This window comes from Bemisia tabaci, chromosome 8, assembly GCF_918797505.1.
Source record: "Bemisia tabaci chromosome 8, PGI_BMITA_v3".
In the NCBI taxonomy this organism is placed as follows: Eukaryota; Metazoa; Arthropoda; class Insecta; order Hemiptera; family Aleyrodidae; genus Bemisia; species Bemisia tabaci.
In genome coordinates, this window is record NC_092800.1 from 7,256,430 (window position 1) to 7,279,452 (window position 23,023).

General features: G+C 41.0%; 1 protein-coding gene across 1 annotated transcript in view; it reads right to left on the reverse strand.

Moving 5' to 3' along the window:
- Positions 1–6,267: 6,267 nt before the first annotated feature.
- Hil (peptidase hillarin) overlaps positions 6,268–23,023 on the reverse strand; it is a gene marked incomplete at its 3' end in the record, with an annotated part of 74,954 nt that continues 58,198 nt past the window's right edge. Inside the window, 2 exon segments of the mRNA XM_072303539.1 lie at positions 6,268–6,464; positions 7,612–7,728. Coding sequence (XP_072159640.1) covers positions 6,268–6,464; positions 7,612–7,728 — 314 coding nt within the window.

Consider the following 23,023-nt stretch of genomic DNA (forward strand, 5'->3'; position numbering starts at 1 on the left):
AGTTCTGTTACGAAAACATCTTGCGTCTAACTTTTCACTTAATGCGCTGTAATATATAGGCAAAAAGTCAATTTGACCCCTGAAAAATCTTCAATGGCGCCTAAAAATCGGGCTTGATGCGCCACATGGCTCCTAAAACTCAAAGGCGAGTTTCGAACACTGTTCCTGGCCAATCACAGACCTCCAAATTCACGAGACCCCGAAACAAAAGGGGGACTGTAACTCTCACTGTGAAAAGAATTCAATAACCAGTCGACGGCGTGTACGAGGCAATGTTATCGATTAGGACGTGACAGCTTATCCGCTCTCACAGCTCCCGCCAATCGTGAGACACGGCGACGAATTACTCCTCATCCCGGATCGTCATCTGCTTATCCCCTGACGGATTGCCCACAATCCCACTGAAAAACCACGCAACTCCAACGCAAATCCATAGCATATTCGCGGTTTTTCCACGACGACGGAATTGCTTTGCGGTCCCGACCCCGCTTCCGCGGCGGCGGCGCAGTTCAATTCACACCTGGACCGATCCACTCTCGACTCGGCGCGCGGCCACCAGATCGCGCTGTCGAACCGCGGAACCCACGCGTCCCGCTCCTGAAGCCTCGCGCGATTTGACAGCCGGGTGAACGCAATCGCGGTGGAGATTATGCTGGAATCGTAATCAGCCCCCCCCCCCCCCACTCTCCGAGAGCCCCCCGGGTGATGACTGGGAAAAGCCCCGGCAAACCGCGGTAAATTGCGAACGTTTTTGCTTCGGTTGCTACTTTCGTTGGTGAACCTGCGAATCGGGAGGAGAAATTCCTTTGATAGGATAAAAATTCTCTTATAGTAATGAAATGCACTGAAAAAAAATATCGGTGTATTTACTAGGAAAAGGGTAAAATTACCAAGAATTCAGGGTTCTATTTGATCCCAGTTTTTTCTTGGTAAAATTACCATTTATGGAATTGGTAATTTTACCGAGAAATCTCGGTAAAATTATTGAACTTTCTCGGTCATTTTACTGGACCTTGGTAAAAACGCCAATATTTTAAATCGACTGTGGTAGAATTATCGAGATAAAATGACAACGTTACCGGGCATTGATTACCAATATTAGTGGTATTCTTACCTAAAAAAAACCATAAAAATACCGGTTTTTAGGTAAGCTTACCAGCCTGTCTTGGTAAAATTACCAATAATTGGTAAAAAGAGTGAGATGGTAAAGGTACCGACGGACCATGGTAAAAACGCCGAGAATTTTTTTTCAGTGTGTTGTGAAAAATATGCATTATTCCACCATTTTGCACCAATATTACTATCTTGGCCAAATACCTATACCTGACCTATACCGCAAGCATCAAATTTCAAAATTACTTCCCTCAAAAAAACCATCCTTTAAGTTTAGATTATCCAGTCACCGAAATTGTAAAGCTCTTTAAACAAGTAAATCTCAAAACTAAGGTAATTTCCTTCTCTCTAACGTAAAAAGCCTAGTTGCTGGTTATCGTAATTACTTAGTATGGAAGTATGGAGGGTACCTTCCATACTCTCTGCTCAGTATAGATCGTTTTCGATAGTGGTTCGATGTGTCGTTTGGTTCAAAACAATAGAACATAACCCCAAACAAAACTTTCAGGATTTCAGTCGGGAAAGCTGAAAATGAGAAAATTCCTTACTATTTCACCTTGCGATGCCATTTAGTAATCATAAGAATCAAAAATCTATCAGAAAAATCCCGTTTCCTCAGATTACTCGATTGACTTTTGAGGCTATGTTTACATGTTGAACCAATCGATATCGATGCAATCTCACCTAATTGATGTATCAAAAACGATCTATTGGAACCCATTTTCGAGCATCAGTTATCGCTTTGTCTACAGCTTTTGTCGACTTGGTTGACCTGTCGAGCTTTTGGCAACCCACGAGGGACCTGAAGTTAGTCCATCATGGTTATAAAGGCAATGGAAATGTAAAAACAAAGACGCTTGTTGCTGAAAGTCCGTCTTGCCACGAACGTTTTGGCGGGTTGGCGTTGGCCTTGTTAAATATTGCGTAGTATCCTTGTGCACAAGGGTAGGGCTGAATGGAATGATTCCTCTTACGAAATGTTCACCTGTGCCATAGTAATGTGTTTGGAGCAGATGGCATAAAAAACACATACACTGGAAAAAAGAACACATTGGATCTAGAGTCCAGACTCTTGAAAACATTGACAAGAAAAATACTCATGATTCAATCAGATTTTTGCTTAAATCAAAAGGAAATCCGCTCAAATTAAGAGGCTGGGTTCTTGATTCAAGCTTAAATCTGATTGTATCAAGAGTATTTTTTCTTGTCGATGTTTTTAAGAGCTTGGACTCTAGATCCAATGTGTTTTTTTTCCCAGTGTATTTCTAACGCACATTGTGAAGTTGTATTTCGAGACACGAATTTTCAGAATGTTCTCCACCAGACATAGCAGTGTGCCACTCGTCGTCTAATTCTCCTAAACCCCCTAAATCCGGCAATCATTTGGACGTATTTCTGCCAAACGGAACTATGTGCATTATGACGTGAGCCCTATTCAGCGTATATTCTTATAGGTCTCAGGGTTCATATCTTAGTGCAAATAGTTCCGTTTGGCCGAAATACGTCTATTTAGAAGATCCATTACACATGTAAGTGCGCGTACTTCGCGGTGGCGGCTGCGGTAGGACACCGCTCCCGCTGGGTTGCTCAACTCATCAAACAGTATTTTTGTCACCGCGCGGTCGAATAACATGGAACAGGTGCCGTTATTACAATTTACGCCGTATAAATGAGTGGTAGTTGCGTGGAGAGAGAAGGGAGAGCCATCATTTTTTTCTAAAATGCAGGTCAGTGTCGCACGATTAGCTGCCACGCATGTTGCCTGGTTGTTATGGAATTAATGATAAATAACATATGTGAGATGCTGGAATCCGTTACTCTGTCGTTTCCCTCACGAAAGAACGTGACTAAATTTCATGTTCAGAAATTTCTCCACGCAATTTGCGTTTATGTATCAGGAGGATTTTCGGCATTTCTAACTAAAAATTGCATGATTTTTCTTCTTTGTTATGAAATTGATGATAAATAACGTATGTGAGATGCTGGAATCCGTTACTTTGTCGATTCCATTACGAAAGAACGTAACTAAGTTTTATGTTCCCAAATTTCCCCCTCGCATTTTGCATATTTACCAGGAGAATCTTGGGCATATCTAATTAAAAATTGCGCTGATTTTTCTTCTGATCTCAAGCAACAATCAGACTGGACAGTAATTGGATAGGTACATTCTTGTAAAAATAACGTATGTAAAATAACGTAAATAACGTATATGAGATGCTGGAATCCGTTACTTTGTCGTTTCTCTTACGAAAGAACGCAACTAAGCTTTACGTTCCCAAATTTCTCCTCGCAATTTGCATATTTACCAGGAGAATCTTGAGCGTTTCTGACTAAAAATCGCGCTGATTTTTCTTCAGATCTCAAGCAAAAATCAGACTGGACAAAAATTGGATGGGTACATTCTTGTAAAAATTCGAATTGAGTCAATTTTGCAACCTTGAAATGGATTTAAGTTTCTCCGTTTCATGTTCCCGAATTTCCCCTCGCGATTTGCATATTTACCGGGACAATCTTGGGCATTTCTGACTAAAATTGCGCTGATTTTTCTTCTGATCTCAAGCAAAAATCAGACTGGACAAAAATTACATTCTTGTAAAAATTCGAATGGAGTCAATTTTGCAACCTTGAAATGGATTTAAGTTTCTCCGTTTTACGTCTCAAATTTCCCCTAGCGATTTGCATATTTACCAGGAGAATCTTGGGCATTTCTAACTACAATTGCGCTGATTTTTCTTCTGATCTAAAGCAAAAATCAGAGTAGATAAAAATTACATTCTTGTAAAAATTCGAATAGAGTCAGTTTTGCAACCTTGGTATGGATTTAGGTTTCTTCGTTTGGGAAACAACGAACTTTAACGGCTGTGTTACAGAACTTTCTTGGAGCAAAGGAGGAGTATGGATAAGGACCTGCTAAGGACCTCCTATGAATTTTCTCAACCTTAATATTTTTGGCTCATTAAGGGTCCTTATTTTGTAGAACGCATCATGATGTGGTCGTTTTCGGTCTCATTCCGGGTGTAATACTAGCCTAAACATGGGCGTGAAGGCCGATTTTGGCGGAAAATGTATAGGTTTTTCGGGATTCGACGCGCTGTTTTATAACGATCCGATCGGAGGAGCCAGATGTCCTCCAAGTATATTCATTAAGAGTATGAGAGTAACTTTGGCCAATTGTTGTCCACATTAAACCGATGATAGGAGTTACGAAATCGGGCCTCGTTTTTTACTCTTCCGTATCAGAGCGACGACACCTCTCATTGGCAGCTGGCAGCAAACACTGGAAGTCGCGCCTCGCGCCATCGCGCCTTCAACTTCGCAAACGCAACACGGACATCCATCAAGTACGAATAGTTGTATCTCTGCGCCGTCATCGACGCGCGTCCTTTCCCTTTGCTCTATTTCCACGCTGTGCTAGTTCCACTTGTCTTATTCATATGTAGTGGTGCTTTAAGGGTTCCGTGAGCAACATAACCGAAGATAAGATCGACGCGATCGAGTCTCGTTTTTTATCGTTTCTCTAGAATCAGAGCGACACCTCATTGGAACTGGAGCATTGCGACTTCGCGCCTCGAGCAGCAGCGCGCCTTCAATTTTGCAAACGCAACACGGACATCCATCAAGCACGAAGAGTTGTATCTTTGCGCCGTCATCAACGCGCTTTGGGGTGTCTCTTTTTCATTTTTTATATTTAGAATAAACCGGAATTTCGGGGCATTTAGATTACAGTTTAGACTAGAAAAAATTTTTATCAGGTCTGTGGTAAAAAATGCGAGTCTTTGGAAGATTACTACAGCCGAAGTTTGGTTTTCATAACCGGAAAATTGGGTTATTGTCGGCCTCAAACATTTTGAAGGGCCGAAATGATCCTAAATTCCATTCTCAGTCTATGCGACCGAGATAATAATGGTAATGGTACCACTCTCTGGATTTTAAGAATCTGCCCCAGCCGGCAGCACAGCCTTGTGACAATCTTGATCGGCACTTTTAACGGTTCAATTTTTCCCGGCGGCATTTGAATAACCGCTTTGGTAAATTTTCGATCTACAAGTCGTCAATCTAATTCCAATCTATATTTTCCTCGTTCCTCTAGCACCTGCTGCGTGACGAATTCCATATTTTCTCAATCTCCAAGCGGCGAGGTGTGAATGATCGATTATCGATAGTTCCCCATTTGAAGCTATGGTAAAGAATCGGTTATGAAGGTGTTCGATGCAAACACTCCGCTTATCGATCCTTTTCCATTGGTTCAGATGGCAGATCAATCAATGTCGGCTCGAATGAATTCCATACTGCTAGGGCGAACATAAATCTGGTGATATTAGTCCATAAGACGTTTTCTACGATCAAAACATCGATGAGCTTGATGCGTAGTAGGTCACAGCTACTACAGTATTAAATGTCAACCTAATCACGTTATAGGACCACCATTTAAGTACCATTTTAGGTATACCAGTGGAGAGTCGTTAACGATCAATTTCCCCATTTAAAGTTGTCGTAAAGAATCGATAATAGAGAATTTGCAGGTGTCTGAAATTTGATGAATTTCGTGTTTAAGTGGAAACTACTGAGTGAACTGAACACGAGGATACCCTTGGTTCATGAATTGAACAATTATTGGAGAAGTTATGACAAAATGATCTAATCTGCCAAAATACATGTGTTTAATGGGAAATGCCGCCAGATGACGTCATTTGGCGGTGCATTTTCTCACTTTTAAATCAATTTTTATACTTTTTCCCATATCAGAAAAAAATTATAAAAAATACTGTGAAATCAACTCTTTAAGCACTTTCAGATGAAGCAATAAAAAATTTGCATGCAAATTCTCCATTAAGGTGTTCGTTGCAAACACCCAGTTTATCGATTCTTTTCATGGCACTCTTTACATGGCATATCAATCAATGTATCGCATGGCACACCACGCCACTGAAGGATACACGGACCAATTTTGACCGAAAGAAATCGTAGATTGATCGAACTGAGAAAAAATAAATCGGAGGTTTCATCTCTTTATGAGGTCAACGTAAGAGATATACAAAATAAACGCCTGTTTTTAGGAAAAACGATTTTTTCTCGATGTTGAACTTTTGATGGGAGAGAATTTTGGGTTAAGAGGAGGTTTGTCGGATGATATTTGAACGATAACGCGCTTACCTTTCATGTTCAAGAAGTTTTCTGGTAAGTGATTCCTTCTTCTTGTCTCGTCTAATGGTCATGTTCTTTTCCAAATTTTCTTTTTCTTGCTGCAATCTCATTGTCAGCACTTTTTGATCTTCCGGCCTTTTCCTTTTAGTTTGTAATTCTTTTTCGAATCGATTTGTCAATCGCTCTAATTCTTTCTCCCATTCGTCCTGGAAAAAATGAGATTCAAAATTTAAGAAACTTACAACACTGTTGCTATTTCTTTATGCTAATTCTTGCTCTTCATATCCGCTCTTAAGGAAAATCCATCGTGCCATCTACAAGCGAGCGCCAGTGCCGGTGCTTTCAGTCAGAAGCGGACCCAGCAATTTGGCAACATCGAATTCCCTCCATTTAAACCTATGTTTAAGAATCGATACATTTCCATAGATTTAAACGCAGAATAGCAATGTTGCAAATTTACTGGATCCGCGATTGCTTTTGCTATAAATAAACGGTATCGAAACTATTTGGATATTCCATACAAATCTATCATTTGATTGACTTCAAGCAGGTTAGATTTTGATCAGTAAATTCTTCAATTTTTATATGTAAGTTGAGATTCCTGAGTTATCTGCTTTCAACGTCAAAATTCGCATCATTCTAACGTCATTTTAATATACGGAACCAGACTTTATTCTGGAGATAAATCCTTAGAGGATTTTTAGTAATTTGCCACATAGAAAATAAAAAAATGAAAAGATTTAGTGGTTTCAGAAAATGTTGTAGATTTATCCGTAGCTACCTTAAAGTCAATCAAATTTTTATGACCCTTTTTTAGTATTATTTTATATTTTGGAAAGAGAAATGTAAACTTCGATAGAATTCATACACCAGAAAGTTTTCTGAATTGAAAAGCAAGTATTCAAAAAATTGAGATATGTGTTCTTGATAATATGTGTAAAAGAGACATTTGCAACTCACTCTTAACCCTCTCCTCTAACTATATGGCTGCTGGAAAAGAACGGGTTTAAAAAAACCAAGAATCATAACGACCCAAATACTTTTTTCGTTGCTCATGATAATGACTAAATTGAAAATTTTTTTAAAGCACTTTGTTATGCATATTTTTTCGCTTCATGAAGAACATCCAAATTGTATATAATGAGAAGTTTGGAACCAGCTTATGGTAGGATTTAACTGCCTTAATTGTAATTGACACTCATCGAAAGGACCGACAATCTAATTGAATGTACTCGTGTGAACTGTGTCCGCATCGATGTTAATTTTAAAAACTTATATTTCTGGAATGTTAATTTCCGAGCTGAAAGAGCTAATCATACGGCTGACAGTGCTTTTTGGTAAAATAGTACGTACTCTAAATTCTTCTTTCATTCGTTTGTCCTCCTCTTCTCGCTGTTTCGCGAACTTCCGGTATAAGTCATCCTCTTCTTTCCGGTGTTTCATTTCTAGTCTCGTCTGTTCGTCTTTATCCTGAAACAAAAACAAAGGATATGATTGATGTGAACAAAAATTGCGAAAAAAACAGTGACATCAGCATATGAGTGAAACGTGGGAGAAATAAACATTTGCGCGAGATTGCTAGATCTTGGTGGTCAAAGAGTCCGTCGGAAAAACCACACTTGACCACCTCGATCCACTGGCCATGGTCCACAAAAACTTTATGGTATCACTGGTTTTCTCTGAAATCAACTCCCAAGCTCAAAAAAAGTTCTCAAGTTGAGGCCAAAATGGAGGGAATATCACTTAGCAGGGATGCCACTTTATTTGGGGACTCTAAAACTGAAAACACGGCATCCCTGCTAATGGATTTGCTCCCTATCTTTGCATGGAGAGCTTGTCTTGATGTAGACGTGGACTCTCAGGATAGCGTGGGATATCCCCTCCATTTTGGCCTCAACTTGAGAGCTTTTTTTGAGCTTTGAAGTTGATTTCAGAGAAAACCAGTGGCACCATCGTGTTTCTCGCGAACTTTTACATGAGAATCAGTAGTCAAATCCCAAATTCCTCACACATGCAATATCTCCATTTTACCTGAGGTGTCCAAAAAGTTTCAAGGAAAATTATTCAGAACTTTCCTTCAAATATCACGTTTTCCAAGAGGAAATATGACAACTCTCGGGTGTTCATACGGCGTTCTTCCTCACCATGGCAGAACAGGTGAAGCGCGCCGAGATAAGAGCCTTTATGTAAGTGGGCACATGTGTCCCGAACGCGGCGAAAATTGGCCGGCGCGTAGCTAGAAGGCGCATGCGCGGCGCGGGTAGTTATGATCAGGTGTGGCGCGTGCAGGCAGTTATCGTCGCGGATCTTTTTGACGGCGCTAACCCGGAGCGGCGGCGGCGCCCGGAATGTCACCTGTAGTGGGTGAGCGCGGAGGTAGACTTCCGGCCGGGCCGCGGACCAGACGGAAACCGCCGCGCCGTGTTTCGACACGCCGGCCCGTGCGTGACAATGTCACCACTGCGCTGCATTCGTAATTAATTTCGGTTTCCTCCGGTTTTGTCGAGTGCACTGACACTGCAATGGGTCAGTTGCGCTAAACACCGAATTTGATGCGCTGTCCTCACTGCATAACCGCTAGTCGATGAAGTATGGTTGTATAATAAATAAATACCAGGGTGTCTACTAAAACAGGCTGGCTTAAAATCAGTAATTTTTCAGTACATTCCCAAGAAATTCAGTACTTGTTCAGTACCTCCATTTCGACGAAACTCAAAAAATTTCAAAAATTTGAATTTCCCGCTCAAATTGCAACATAAATGACTGAAAAAGAACAAAATTCCGGACCTTCTTGCGGAATTTCAGCACTTTTCAGTACTTCCGGACCGCTCTTAAAAAATCAGTACTATTCTCAGACTTTCCGGAAATTCCGGACTTGTAGACACCCTGAATACAGAGGAACTTCAGCTAATGAAACCCGAACGCAGTCAGTACGAATCTCTTACAACCCAGTGCATCATAGGCGGATCCAGACATCTCAAACGGGAGGGAACGCTAAAGAGGAGCCCGGGGGCTTCCCTCTTCTCTCCTCTTGGGCCCCTTACGCCCCCCCCCCCCCGGTCCGGATCCACCTATGTAGTGCATGCAGTGCATGCGGATTCAAAGCTTACCATGATTAACCCTCAAAATGATTTGGACGTATTTCTACCAAAGAGACCTATGTGGAGGTGAGAAATGTGGGGTGTGCTCGTTAGTTCTCTTTGCGTTAGAGTGAATGGGAATAATTGTGCGCCAGTGACGTCAGCGGCAATGATAGTGCGCACTCGAGCGATGAGGAGATCGTTAGAGTGAGCCCTTAACTCATGAGCCCTGTGCACAAGGCTCTCTTGCCATGCCCGCGGCTCATGAGTTCCGCATTCCGTTGGCACATAGGTCTGTTTGATAGAATGCAATATCCCGCTTTTCCAATTCTTCAAAAGGAACCACGCCCACTTTTACATTGCTTCTTATGCAGCTTCCAAGAGCACAGGCACACCCCATATTTCTCACCTCCACATAGGTCTGTTTGCTAGAAATACGTCCATTTTATCTAAATGTTTTGTTACCCTCCTAGCTTCCTTCCTGTAATTCTCACTGGATGTAGGGAGCTGATATTCCTCTCAAGCACCCCCCCCCCCCCCCTCGGGATCAGCCAAGGATTTCAGTAATCAGAGGAAGAAAGAAAAATAGTTCTGGAGGTTATGCGAGATTGGCTCCACGAGTGCGTAAGGATGAATTCATCACGCGCTAGTCCATTTGGCTCAGCATCACCACGATAAAGTCCCTCCATAGATTGAGCAGATAGTTTCTATCAAGTGACTATTATCTCGTAAAAAACTACGTGCTCGCCAGTTTTTTCTCTTCAAACGTAGTGTCGTCAAGCTCAGACTCATTGAGCAAGAGCTGCGATGAGCCCACGGCCTTGCTATTTGTTATTTTCGAATGTTGCCGATCTCCGTAGAAAACGCTCTTTTACTTTCCCTCTTTTACTTCCCGCTTTTGAGTCTCTCACTAGATTCGTTTTATCAGTGTTACACTGGAAAAAAAAAAACACATTTGGATCTAGAGTTCAGACTCTTAAAAACATCGACAAGAAAAAATACTCTTGATTCAATCAGATTTAAGCTTAAATCAAGAACCAAGCCTCTTAATTTGAGCGGATTTCCTTTTGATTTAAGCTCAAATCTGATTGAATCGAGAGTCTTTTTTCTTGCCAATGTTTTCAAGAGTCTGGACTCTAGATCCAATGTGTTTTTTTTTTTTTTTTTTTTTTACCTGTGATTGGTAGACTTGGGACAGTATCGTTGAAGCATGCTACAGACTTTTTCCTCTCCGTGCAAGGTTTTTGTAGTAGGGATACCCTGTTGCAAACTTCAGCTGGAGCAAAAGGAATAGATGTTTCTTAAAGAAAATGGTTCTAAAATCACCATGGGCGCATTGAAAAATCTTAAATACACTTTTAACTTCATAATCTGCGTAAGAAACACACGTTTTTTAAGCTTCCCGCTTCTAAAACGATAGAACGGCACAGGTGAACAATTTGTAAGAGGAGTCGTTTCATCCATCCCTAGCGCACTAGGATTTTACGCACTATTCAAAATGATCGACCCCAACCCGCGAACAGACGCACAAGACAAGACAGGATTTGAACAACCGAGGGTTAAAATTTACATTTTCCTTGAGTTCACGAAGACCATGGTGCTTTTTTACGCTTTGCGCGCGGAAGTGTCAGCCATGTTGAATATTGTGTAGCAATTGTAGCATCCTAGGGCGCAGGGGTTGGATGGAACTACCCCTATTGCGAATGGTTCGCCTGTGCCGTAGTATCGTTTCTGAAGCGGGGAACTTAAAAAAACGCATATTTTTTATAGAGATTGTGAAGTTATAGGTGTGTATTTAAGACTTTCATGATACTCTCTCATCGTGATTTTTTAATTTTGAGTCATTATCTTTAAGAAACAACTCTTCCTTTGGCCTTAGCTGAAGTTTGCAACCGGCCCACTGTAATATCCAGGCTACTGGATTCCTGATAACTGAGAAAAATAGTTCGATGGTGAAACTGTAGAAATGTTTGCGGCGTTGCAGACTTCCTGTTATTCTTTATTTTCTGCATTGAAAATGACTGAATGTCATTTTTTGAAACTTTCAGTGATTCTTCTCCTCTTTATAAATAATATTCTGCGAAAATTTCAAGCCATGATGTTGGTTCGGTCTCTTTTTAATAAATAAAATAGTAGCGGAGATTTCAAAACACCACAACCGAGAAACGCATTTTTTCAGTTTCACCGTCGAGTTGCACGATTTTAGCAACAACGCCTGATAGCACTTACCAGGTTCGAAAATTCCACTCTTTGTATGCACTGGAAAAAAACACATTGGATCTAGAGTCCAGACTCTTGAAAACATTCACAAGAAAAAATACTCTTGATTCAATCAGATTTAGCTTAAATCAAAAGGAAATCCGCTCAAATTAAGAGGCATGGTTCTTGATTTAAGCTTAAATCTGATCGAATCAACACGAGAACGCAATCGTTTCTCGTCATCTGATCAATCTGATCTGTCGATGTTGTTTTAAGAGTCTGGACTCTAGATCCAATGTGTTTTTTTCTAGTGTTCATATGAGTCACCAACTTGGTGGCTGTATACCCGCGAAGCGACAACAGGGCTCAAAGGAGCGTGACCACACTTGACCACAGCTACTGATGACTTCCTAAAATAGCTTCCATTGAGATTGAGGTCACGTGGGTATTTATGCCTCGGCGGTATGAATGGCCGAGGTTCCCAGCCGCGAGCCGCTAAAAGGAGCTGGAATTTGCGTGAGCGCGGAGTCACATCACAAGCCGCGAGGGAGCGGTAGCCAGAGGAAGATGATCCTCTCGGATGCCATTCTAGTCGAAAGTTCGTCTCTTAAAATTCCTCACGCGCCCAATGAGTACCAAACTGGAGCACTAGGCTCAGTTTTACCTCCCAGAAGCAGACTGCCCTGCTAAGGAAAAACGCCGTATGAGCAGTCGAACGTTACCAAATTGCCACTCAGAAAATATTCCTTTTTGAAGAAAGTTATGGATGGTTTTTCTTACAATTTTTCATTGGATTTTTTTCGTGATTTGATCTATAAAGCTTGAAAATTTCAAGGAAAAATATTCATAACTTTCTTCAAAAATTAATATTTTCTGAAAGGCAATTTAGCAACGTTCGATAGCTCATACGACGTTTTTCCTGTTCATTATTGTAGAATTTGAGACATTTTTGAAGAAAGTTATAGATATTTTTCTTACAATTTTCCATTGGATTTTTCTCGTAATTTGATCTTTAAAGCTTGAAAATTTCAAAGGAAAAATAAATGAAGGAAAAATATTCATAACTTTCTTCAAAAATGAATATTTTCTGAAAGGCAATTCAGCAACATTCGATAGCTCATACGACGTTTTTCCTATTCATTATTGTAGAATTTGAGACATTTTTGAAGAAAGTTATGGATATTTTTCCTTAAAATTTTCAAGCTTTATAGATCAAATTACGAGGAAAATCCCACGAAAAATTGTAAGAAAAAATCCAAAAATTTCTTCAAAAATGAGTTTTTTTTGGAGGCAATTTGGCAACCCCTGGTGGCTCATACGGCGTTCTTTCTTAGAGCGGCAGCATGCGTGGGTATGGGAGGGAATTCAGGGATGGTGGTTAGCGAGATGGAACCGATTTTAATGGCGGAAATTGAAAGTTGTCGAGAGAGTTCCACGTTGATTCTCACTATTCGAGGGAAAATATTCTTGTGCACAACATTTTGATTTCAGAGGACCACAGGATCAGGGCTCATTTCAACCAAATCTTGAAGTAGGGGGAGACAAAAGTTGTTTGGAGGATGCGCAGTTCAATCGGGGGAGGAAGAAAGCAAAACTTCTAAAATAACTTTTAATGCCATAAAATTGATCAAAACTGAGCTCTCGAAAATTTCAACTCTAAAACGTAGTGGGGGTGGACAACTTATTCTCGGTATTTTTCATGCGTTCGGCCATTACACACGGAGAAAAAAGCTTCGTGTGTGGGACCCGAAGTTTAGGTCATATGGAGCTCTGAAGTTTTCGGATCACGTACCTAAAAACTTGAGGTCCAGCTGCCGAAGTTCGGGTCAGACATCGAGGCACCTCGGTATGTACCGGAGTACTTCAGATATGTGACCTGAACCCTTCGGTATATATCGAAGTACTTCAGATGTCTGACCCGATCTTCGGCAGCTGGACCTTAAGTTTTTAGATCCGTAATCCGAAAACTTCAGAGATCCATATGACCTAAACTTCGGGTCCCACGCACAAAGTTTTTTTCTTCGTGCAGTCGTCAAACTTCAGGAAAAAGCAATGATACTACCAAAAACTTGAGGGGGGGGGGGTTGTAGCTTCAAATTGGAAAACTTTCGGGGAAGATAAACTTTTTTAATTAAGAAGTCGTATTTTGACCGATATAACATGCTCCGGCCAGTATTTCAACCTGAACTGCAAAAGTTTTAGCGTGAAACGTAAGGTAAGCACCTATCTCTCAATTTGTGTCCCAAACATAACCAAGTCTTCTGTCGTTGCATCACGCTTGCCGCATATTTCCCGTGAACTGGATACACCACGATGTTACTCCATTCTAATTTTTCTCCCGTCGCTGAGTTAATGACCCGTATGGATGCTAGGACATGTCGCTATTACAGACGTCACTATGAATCTCGCTGTTGTCAGATCGTATGTCGGTAGCCGAGGACTCTGGACAGTTTATTTTGTGTTCTAACATACGCCATGAACATCATTAGGTGGAAAAGTCTTGCAGAGTCAAGCGATTCGCATGTTGATTGGTTGGTAGACTCTTAATTAAAAGCTCTCTGACCCCCTAAATTTTAAATTTTGTCATAGTTCGTTCTACAAATCTACCGGACCGATTTTCATAATAATTTCGGCTATCAGCACTGGTCAGTGAGTGAATGAGTGAACATAAATAATATATTTACCAATTGGATATAATTCTGCTAAACGGAACTAGAGGCAGGTGGGAAAGAAAGGGTGTACTCGTTAGTCGAGGGTCATAAGAATGAACGGGAATTATAAAGCGCCAATGACGTCGCAATCATTCGTGGTCCGCTTTAACTCATGAGCCCTGTTCACAACGCTCTTTTCCCATGCCTACGGCTCATGTGTGCCGCTTACGGTCGGCGGCTTGTTACATTTGGTAGAATTTAAAATCCCGATTTTCTGTTTCCTCAGAGAGAATCACGCCCACTTGTACATTGGTTCTTATGCAACTTTCTAGAGCATACCCCATATTTCCAATCCGTCTCCCGTTCTTTTAAGCAGAAACACGTCCAATTAAAATTAGTAAGTAGAGAAATGTAAGAATATATTGTACTGTTGTAAGAACTGTTGTACTGATTAATCAGCACTTTAATATATGTAAACTTGTAGATGAACCCTCTTTGTTACATTTTTTAAATCAGATAAAAGTTTTCCAAAAGTTTAGTTTGAAAAACTAGTTTTAAGAGGAAGTTCAATGGGAACAATATATTTTAAAAACTAGAGGCTCATTTGGCAACAGTGCAAACAGCGGAGTGTATTCGCGACTCGAGTTCCCAGCTCCCCAACGTGGGGCTCTGTCCCCATTGTTTTTCGCGGTGCTCCTCTTCGTACGGCTCCGTAATTGGACGTATTTAAATTAAAAGAAACTAAATCCATTGTAACATGACTCCTGTGATGCAAGTATTCTTATGGATCTCAGGGCTCATGCCAGAATGAATATAGTTTTTTTATATTTTAATACGTTCAATTGTGCTCTTACGTCTTCATTTTCGCCATTCACACTCGCATCAAGGTTGCCACCCACACAAAAAAGTATTAAATTTTCATTCCCGGCGAAGCGCAAATCTAGGTTAAGGAAGCGCTTGCATTTGAAGAGCGGAAGTTTCAAAATCTAGTTGGGGAGATCAGCAGCCTGATTATTAAAACTTATAGACAAAGCTACAGATAAACAAAGAAGACGTACAGAGTATGGAGCGATCCTATTGCTTGTAATGGGTGGCTCTATTAGACTAGGGGAGAAAAAAAACGGAGTCTAGATGGACAAACTAAAGGGTCTCTCGTGCATGGGTTGCCGTTAGTTGGACGTATTTATGCTAAAAGGAACTATTTCACACGCAAACCCTATGCATATAGTTCATTTTAGCATAAATACGACCGATTATTCTATTGCTTAGCTCCTTTGTATACATTGCAACCATGGACTTTTGCAACAAGCTTCAAATGGGGAAATATCGACAATCGATCATTCACGCCTCGCAATTGGTTCATATCAAGCAAAGCGATTTAAATTGTTTTTATAAACTTGGGAAAACTACTCAAATGGATGACTATAAGCGACTTTTAGATGAAATTTGAATTCCGCTCTCAAAAAACATCACTAGCAAAATTAACCTCCTTTGAGTGTGTATTTGTTCACAAGCGCATTTTTTCTGATCGTTCGTTTAAGTCTCCGACACTTTACGACGGTGAGTGAAAGAAATCTACTTGGAAGGGTGTTTTTTTTTATTAAAAAAATAAAAAAAAATTAATAAAAAATTGAAAAAATAAAAATAAAATAATAAAAAAAATTTAATAATATACATTGTTTGCAATTTAAATTCATGGGTTAGAATGTCATTCATCCTTGAATACGAATATGTTTTCAGATACAAGGCTGCGATAGGATTGCGCGAATGCGTGCCATCGTGCGAATCGTTACAATGAAGATACATATTTTTCGGTAAAAATTAGAGCAGAGAGTCAAGAATGATGACATGCGGTCCTAAGCATTCCTGCACAGTCTTGTAGGCGCTAGTATGCGTCTCACGCCAACTGACCGACTGCATTGCGTTTGGCGCAATGCGAGAAGTATTCATGCAGTCTTGTAGGCGCTAATATGGGCCTCAAGCCGACCGCGCTGTTTGGCGCAATACGTGAAGTATTTCTAAAGTCTTGTAGGCGCTAATATACGTTCAAAGCAGGCCACACTTTGTTGGGCGCGATTTTTCGAACTCGCGTTAGAATAATCGTGGCATCGAATAACAGAGCTCAAAAATGGCCTATGTTGTGTTTTGACGCCGTATGAGCATTCCAACATTGCCTCGCTTCGCCCGATTACATATTTTTTCCAAGAAAAGTTAGGAAAGTTCTTTAGGCCCACAACCGTTATTCAAACTTTTCACTCCATTTATCAACAGAAGCAGTGGCGTGGCGTGAATTGCGATGTATCGATTTTTGTGCCATTTAAACTTATGGTAAAGAATCGATCATTAAGGTGTTCGCTGAGAACACCCTGTTTATCGATCCTTTTCCATAGGTTTAAATGGCATAACAATCGATATATCGCAAAGCACGCGCCACGCCACTGATCAGAAGGTAAGACATTCAAAGACTTGCAAACAGACTAACCTAAACTAGCGTTTAATGAAATGTGTTTATTTTCCAAGTGTTTCCTGTTTTGCCAAACTTCTACTTTAAATTAACTTCATTTTAAATTCGTGCGTTCCTGTAACAGATGTTAAGGATTCTATTCGCACAGTCCTTGTGCCTTTGATCGAAAGTGTCTGAAAATTTTAAGAAAAAATATCATTAATTTTCCTCAAAAATAAACATTTTTATCGAAGAAAATTTGGCAACTCTCGAATGTTCATACGGCGTTCATCTTTAGCACGGCAGCATAGTACATCACTTTCATCAGTTTCTCGCCATTTCGGCGCGTTTGGAATTCCTTCGAGTCTTTGGACTTTTTAAAAACGGACGAGGATTTTGGCTCCAAAAATAAAGCAATAAAATACCTCGTAATCTACTCACCTAGTACATTCAGAACATTAAATAAAGAACACAAAGTTCAGTGATTCATTGTTGTGACTCTCCGTTAAGTACGACCGGACTCAGCCTACATTCACTGCATCTCAACTTTTTCACGGAGCAACCTGGCAACCATGTTGGATGTGGCCGGATTGGTCGATGATTCATCTGCCGCCTCCAATCGTTGATCGGATGAGTGGTCAACGTTTTTGGTGGAGGACGACATTTCCTTAACCGGACTTTGCGACATTGTCGCACTACACATGCACCCGGAACCATAAGTTTTACTGTCGCGATGAGGTACGAGCTAGAAATGAGTATCCATTGCAGTAGTAAACAGAGAAAAGAAAATTATTTTTCTTACAATTTTCATGCAGGGTGTCTACTTGTACCCTATCATTCAAATTCCTCGCCTTTAGAGTACGTTTTCCTTGCTTTTTCCTTCCTTTCCCGAAAATTCATTTTTTTGGTAATTCTCAAAAGTCCTTGCTTTTCTCTTACCTTTTCCTTGCTTTTTCCTTGCCTCACGCGCATTTTTAATCATGTTCGATTGGAAAAGCGAAGTAATGGAATGAATCACTTTTCTTACAATGTTCATGCAGGGTGTCTACTAGTACCCTCATCCCTCATTCAAATTCCTTGCCTTTTTAGTACATTCCCCTTGCTTTTTCCTTCCTTTCCCGAAAATTCATTTTTTTGGGCAATTCTCAAAAATCCTTGCTTTTTAATTACCTTACACGCATTTTCAATTGCATTCGATTGGAAAAGCGAAGTGATGGAATGACAAAGAAATGAACCAAAAAACAAGAGGAATCGGACCGGGGACTCGATTAGTAGATTATGTTAGGAAATCGCATACCCCCAAGGCTACACTTAAGAGTTCATCACGAAAACCTCGGATTTCCGTACCTTTTCACGGAAAATCCGCACTTTTTCCGTGCCGACCTTCCAAAATCCGTGCTTTTTCAGTACTTCCGGGCTTATTCCGTGCAGAAGACACCCTGTCATGGTGTCAAGTCAGCTCACTGATTATTGAAATGGGTACTTTGGTCACAGAATCGTATTTTGATACTTGATTCTTCTAGATTATCACCTAAACATATTAAGATTCGTCCAAACTTTCTAAGTTGATTATCAACCGAGATATCGCGCTTTGAAAAATTCGGTTCATGACGTCATCCATCGCGGATGTGACCTCCTTGGTTTCTTCCTCCTTGTTTTTATCAGTCAGGGAAACACACGTTTGCACTGGTTACTCTACGTAAACCTCGGATGAAAGCAAGGTGGAAGAAACCAAGGGTGTCCCTACCACGGTAGATGACGTCAAAAACCCGACTTTTCAAAGCGCGGTATCTCTGTCAACATTGAACGTGAAGAGTTGCTGTTTGAACTGATCTTATTATTTTTAGCTAGTCTGTAAGAATCAAGCATATAAACCCGAAATTTAAAAATTAGCCCGTGAAACTATGTTCCGCTCCTTTACAATTTATACCTAACTTGTATACTATTCCTAACTTGTATACTGTTCCTAACTTTTATACTGCCCTAATTCAATTTAGACGAATTTTGGTCGGTTACTCCTCTATAGCACTGAATTCACTGCGATGTGGCGGTCGCGGCAGTAAAATATACATTAAACTTAGCACGAAGCTTTTTGGCAAATCTGGAGTGCGCTTTTAACATCTTTGTTTTGTTTGTTTTTCCAGGCAGGTCTGTGCAAGCAATTTACAACAGTCACGCGGAATGTACCGGGAGTTGAAAGTTATTCCATGTAATCATAATGGAGAGGATTATTGCATCACCGACACTAGCGCCATCTGGAATGCGCCCGACGAATTTAAAGCGGCCCTCAGCGGTGCAATCTCACGGTTCTTGCTCTGGTTTGGTTCCCTCCCGTTTTCTGGCCGGCCGCGCTGCCTCCACCCTGTCCAGATTCGCCGTGATAAGGAAAAACACCGCATGAGCCTTCCGACGTTGCCAAATCCCCTCAGACAAATTGCACATTTTTTATTAAAATCGGTCTAAATTTATCTCCCAGTTTATCAGAAAATTTTGTTCGAAATTAGATCTTAAGGGTCTGAAAATACCAAGGGAAAATGTTCATGACTTTCCACACAAATAAATTTTCTCTGAGAGGAAATTTGGCAACGTTCGAATGTTTATACGTCGTTTTTCCTCAGTACGGCAGAGATCTTATCTCGGCGTCGGACCGCGAAGAGGACGCTGTCACGTCACTGCAGTTTTTGCAACTCTACCCGAACATTGTTAGAGCCACCTTTCCCAGCGCATGCGGTTCTCGTGCGAATCTTCAGCCCTGCGATGTGGAGAGCTTAAAAATGGGTTAACAAATCTCGAATGGACGCGGCCGCGAAATGCGCGACAAGAGTCCTATGAGCAGAGTACTGCCATGTTCGTGCCGCTCTCGGATTGGCTTATCACTTTTGAGAGCTTTTTTGGACCAATGTCAACAAACCGAATCAAGGGAATATAGATGAGTGAAAAAGACTGAATGAAACTCTCGGAAATAGCTAAACTTTTTTCAAAAATATCCATCAAAGTACGTTTGAAAATTATTTCAGAACTTGAAAATTACGTCATTGGCAGCGTGGGCATCAAATTTCGATAGTATGATGTCATTCAGCATTTCAAGGAATCAGCCCCATTAAAACACGTAACCTAACACCACAACCTACAAAAAATGTATAATTTCTAGGAGCGGCACCTCTATTCGCTCACTCATTCAGGAGAGGGTCTATGGCCGCGACTACCAGACGATTCAGGCATGGCTGCCGGATGGTCCTCAAAAATCGACATTCCGTGCACAATTTAACTCGGATTGAGACTGAAATAAATGTGGCAACATAGCTTGGCCCGTTAATTAAGTCAGCATCGGAGGAGCGGCTCGTTAATTTCCATCCTCTTCCTCGGGACCATCGATACTGACCGGCGAAAACCATGAACTATCCTACCGTGCTAAGGAAAAATGCCGTATGAGCCTCTAGGCGTTGCCAAATTTCCTTTAGTAAATCACGAATTTTCGGGAAAATTTGTAAATATTTTTTCTCCAGTTTTCTCAGATAATTTTGTTCGCAATTTAACCTAAAGTTCCGGAAAATTTCAAGGGAAAATATCCACAGTTTTCTCCAAAAACGGAAATTTTATCGAAGGAAATTTGGCAACACTTGAATGTTCATGCGGCGTTTTTCCTTAGCACGGCAGTATTGAAGCTTGTCAGACTCGTTCTGCCCTGTGGTTTTGGCTCGGCCCATACGCCGCGCTGGGTAGAAACGGTTAAGTTACATTCAGCCTCTATTGTAGATAAGCGGGTTTTCCTCAAAATATACTTGTTGCAATATTAGTTAGCGTCAGAAACTGAGCAATGGGTGATATTGATAGCGGCTAATTTGATGAGGTCTATTTTAGAAATTTGACTCGTGTGGGGTCATAAAATACGTAGCGCTACTGCAATGGAGCGAACTGTTCCATTTTAAAGAACAGTTCTGTCAGCCTCCTTTTTCACCTTTTTGGAGATAAATAGAATTGCGGGAATGTCTCTGGTACTGAAAACTCACATGTTAGCGCGAATATTCAATATTCAACGAAGAAGCGTTAATCTAGCAACCTTGATGGTTTGTAGTAGATAACTACATCGCGGAAGACTGTTCATTCCTTCCTCACTTACGAGCATGTCTCTCTTCAATGGATAGCCCTCGCAGCACGAATGGCCAGGAGAGCTTTCGTAGACATTTAAAAAGTGAACTAGGGCCTTTAGCCGCTACGCGGTCGCCAGCCACTGAAAAAAATTACAGGTAAAAAACCGTAGAAAAAACCATGGTCAAGTTTTTTAAGAAATGAATGGATTCAAACATCGATGGGTGCACCCGAAGGGAATAAGCGTATGCTTATCTATGATGGCAACGTTTTGTACCACTCCTATGTTTTATTTTTAATGAATGTTTTTAAAAAGCTATACACAGTTTTTTTTGACAATTTTCCAAAAATTCACCTAAATGATCTAGAATAAGAGTATCAAAAGTTCGACGCGATATTTTCGTTTGATTTTACTTGCTAAAAACTGTAAATTTAAGACAAAAACTATCATGTAAAGTTCATGTGTTTTCATGGTTCCAGTAATTTTATTGCAAAGGTTGAAGTTGCACAATCTTAGCACCATTTTAATGCTTCTAGTTCCTTTTTGCAAAATGCAATCCATATATTTTCCTTTTAATTCTGGTAAAAACTGGAGCAGAAAGTCAAGATTGATGACACGTAGTCTTACAGAATTCCTATAGTCTTGTAGGCGCTAATATGCGATTCACGCCAACGTCGCCAACTGACCGACTACACCGTGTTTAACGCAATGCGAGAGGTATTCATGCAGTCTCGTAGGCGCTGGGCTTTACACTGACCGCACTGTTTGGCGCAATGCGTGTAGTATTCCTAAAGTCTTGCAGGCGCTAATACGTTCAACGCCGGCCGCACTCTCTTCGGCGCGATTATTCGAACTCGCGTTAGAATAATCGCGGCATCGAATAGTGGACCTTAGAAGGCTCATGTTGTGTTTCGACGCTGTATTAGCATTCCAACGTTGTCTCGTTTCTCCAGATTAAATATTTTTTTCCGAGAAAAGTTAGGAAAGTTCTCTCAGTTGAATGTTGGAGTCCCGAAAGTATAAACTGCTACCATTGCCAAGATAGCAATGGAGGGTCTCTGTCTCTGGGTGTCATCAAGAAAATCATTTAACCTTTCCACACGGCAACACCGCGATCGCGATTTCCTCGCGTTTTGGGCCAGCTCGCCATTTTTCGGCGTCGCGACGCCGCGCCGACAAGGACTAAGGTAACAGGAACCAGGATGACTGGATGAGTAGATGACTGCGCGTGTAAACGCAACGCACCCGCACCCGGTGCAGTTCCTTCGCGGTTCAATGATCCTTCGTTATGCCGCCCATTCATGCCCCCCCCCCCCCCCCCTCGAGGGGCATAGCAACTGCCATCCTCGTTACGGACCGTTTTAGCGGAGGGCCCTTGAGTCTTGCCCACCTGCGGCAGTCCGGGAACGAGGCTAGTTTAAGTGAGTTCCTCGAGGTGCGGGTAGTATTGGCGACTTCATTATAAACGGAATCTATATCAGAAGGAGCTATCTCCATTATGAGATGGGCTCGAGGGCCGTAATAATACGTGCGTGGCAGAGCCCATGTTGCGATGGAGACGCTCCGTATCGATTTGAATCCGTCTACGTTAGCGTCAAGGTGAATCTTCGGCCGGCTGAAGTGAAGATTCTTTCGGTCCAGTTGGCGCCACCGGCGTGTTTTGATTTTTGCGATCACTGTATCATTATAGTGCCGACATGTGTGCAGTGTTCGGCTCACCGACAAAATTCGAGAGAGTCTTTTAAGCTGAATACCTATACTTCCCACTGCCGTGCTAAGGAAGAACGCCGTATTAACCTTCAGACGTTGCCACATTTCCTTCAATGAAAACCTAATTTACTGGGAAAATTGTGAAAGTTTTTCTTCAATTTTTTCAGACAATTTTGTTCGAAATATTGTCCAAAATGTCTGAAAATTTCAAATATATACATACACATAACCTTTCCCAAAAATACATGTTTTAACCGGGGCGAATTGGGCGAAATACGGCGTATGGGAAAACTTTAAGAATCAATTAAAATATGTGAGTATATTTATACTTTTTGCCTCTATTTTAAACATCTATTTTGTCAACGACGGTGGAAAAGTTAAACTCTCACCGGTTGCAAATATTATAAATTGAAATGAACCAGTTGGTCCGGCCACCATACCAGGAGTACGACGAAGAACAAACAATTAGGGAATGTAGGAACGGAATCCAGGAATGAGTTGATCGAAGATTACGAGGACCTTCACTAAAATACTATCCTCCTGCTCATTTGTGGACCCAGGACATATTATCTTTCTCTAGAAAGAGTTTTTA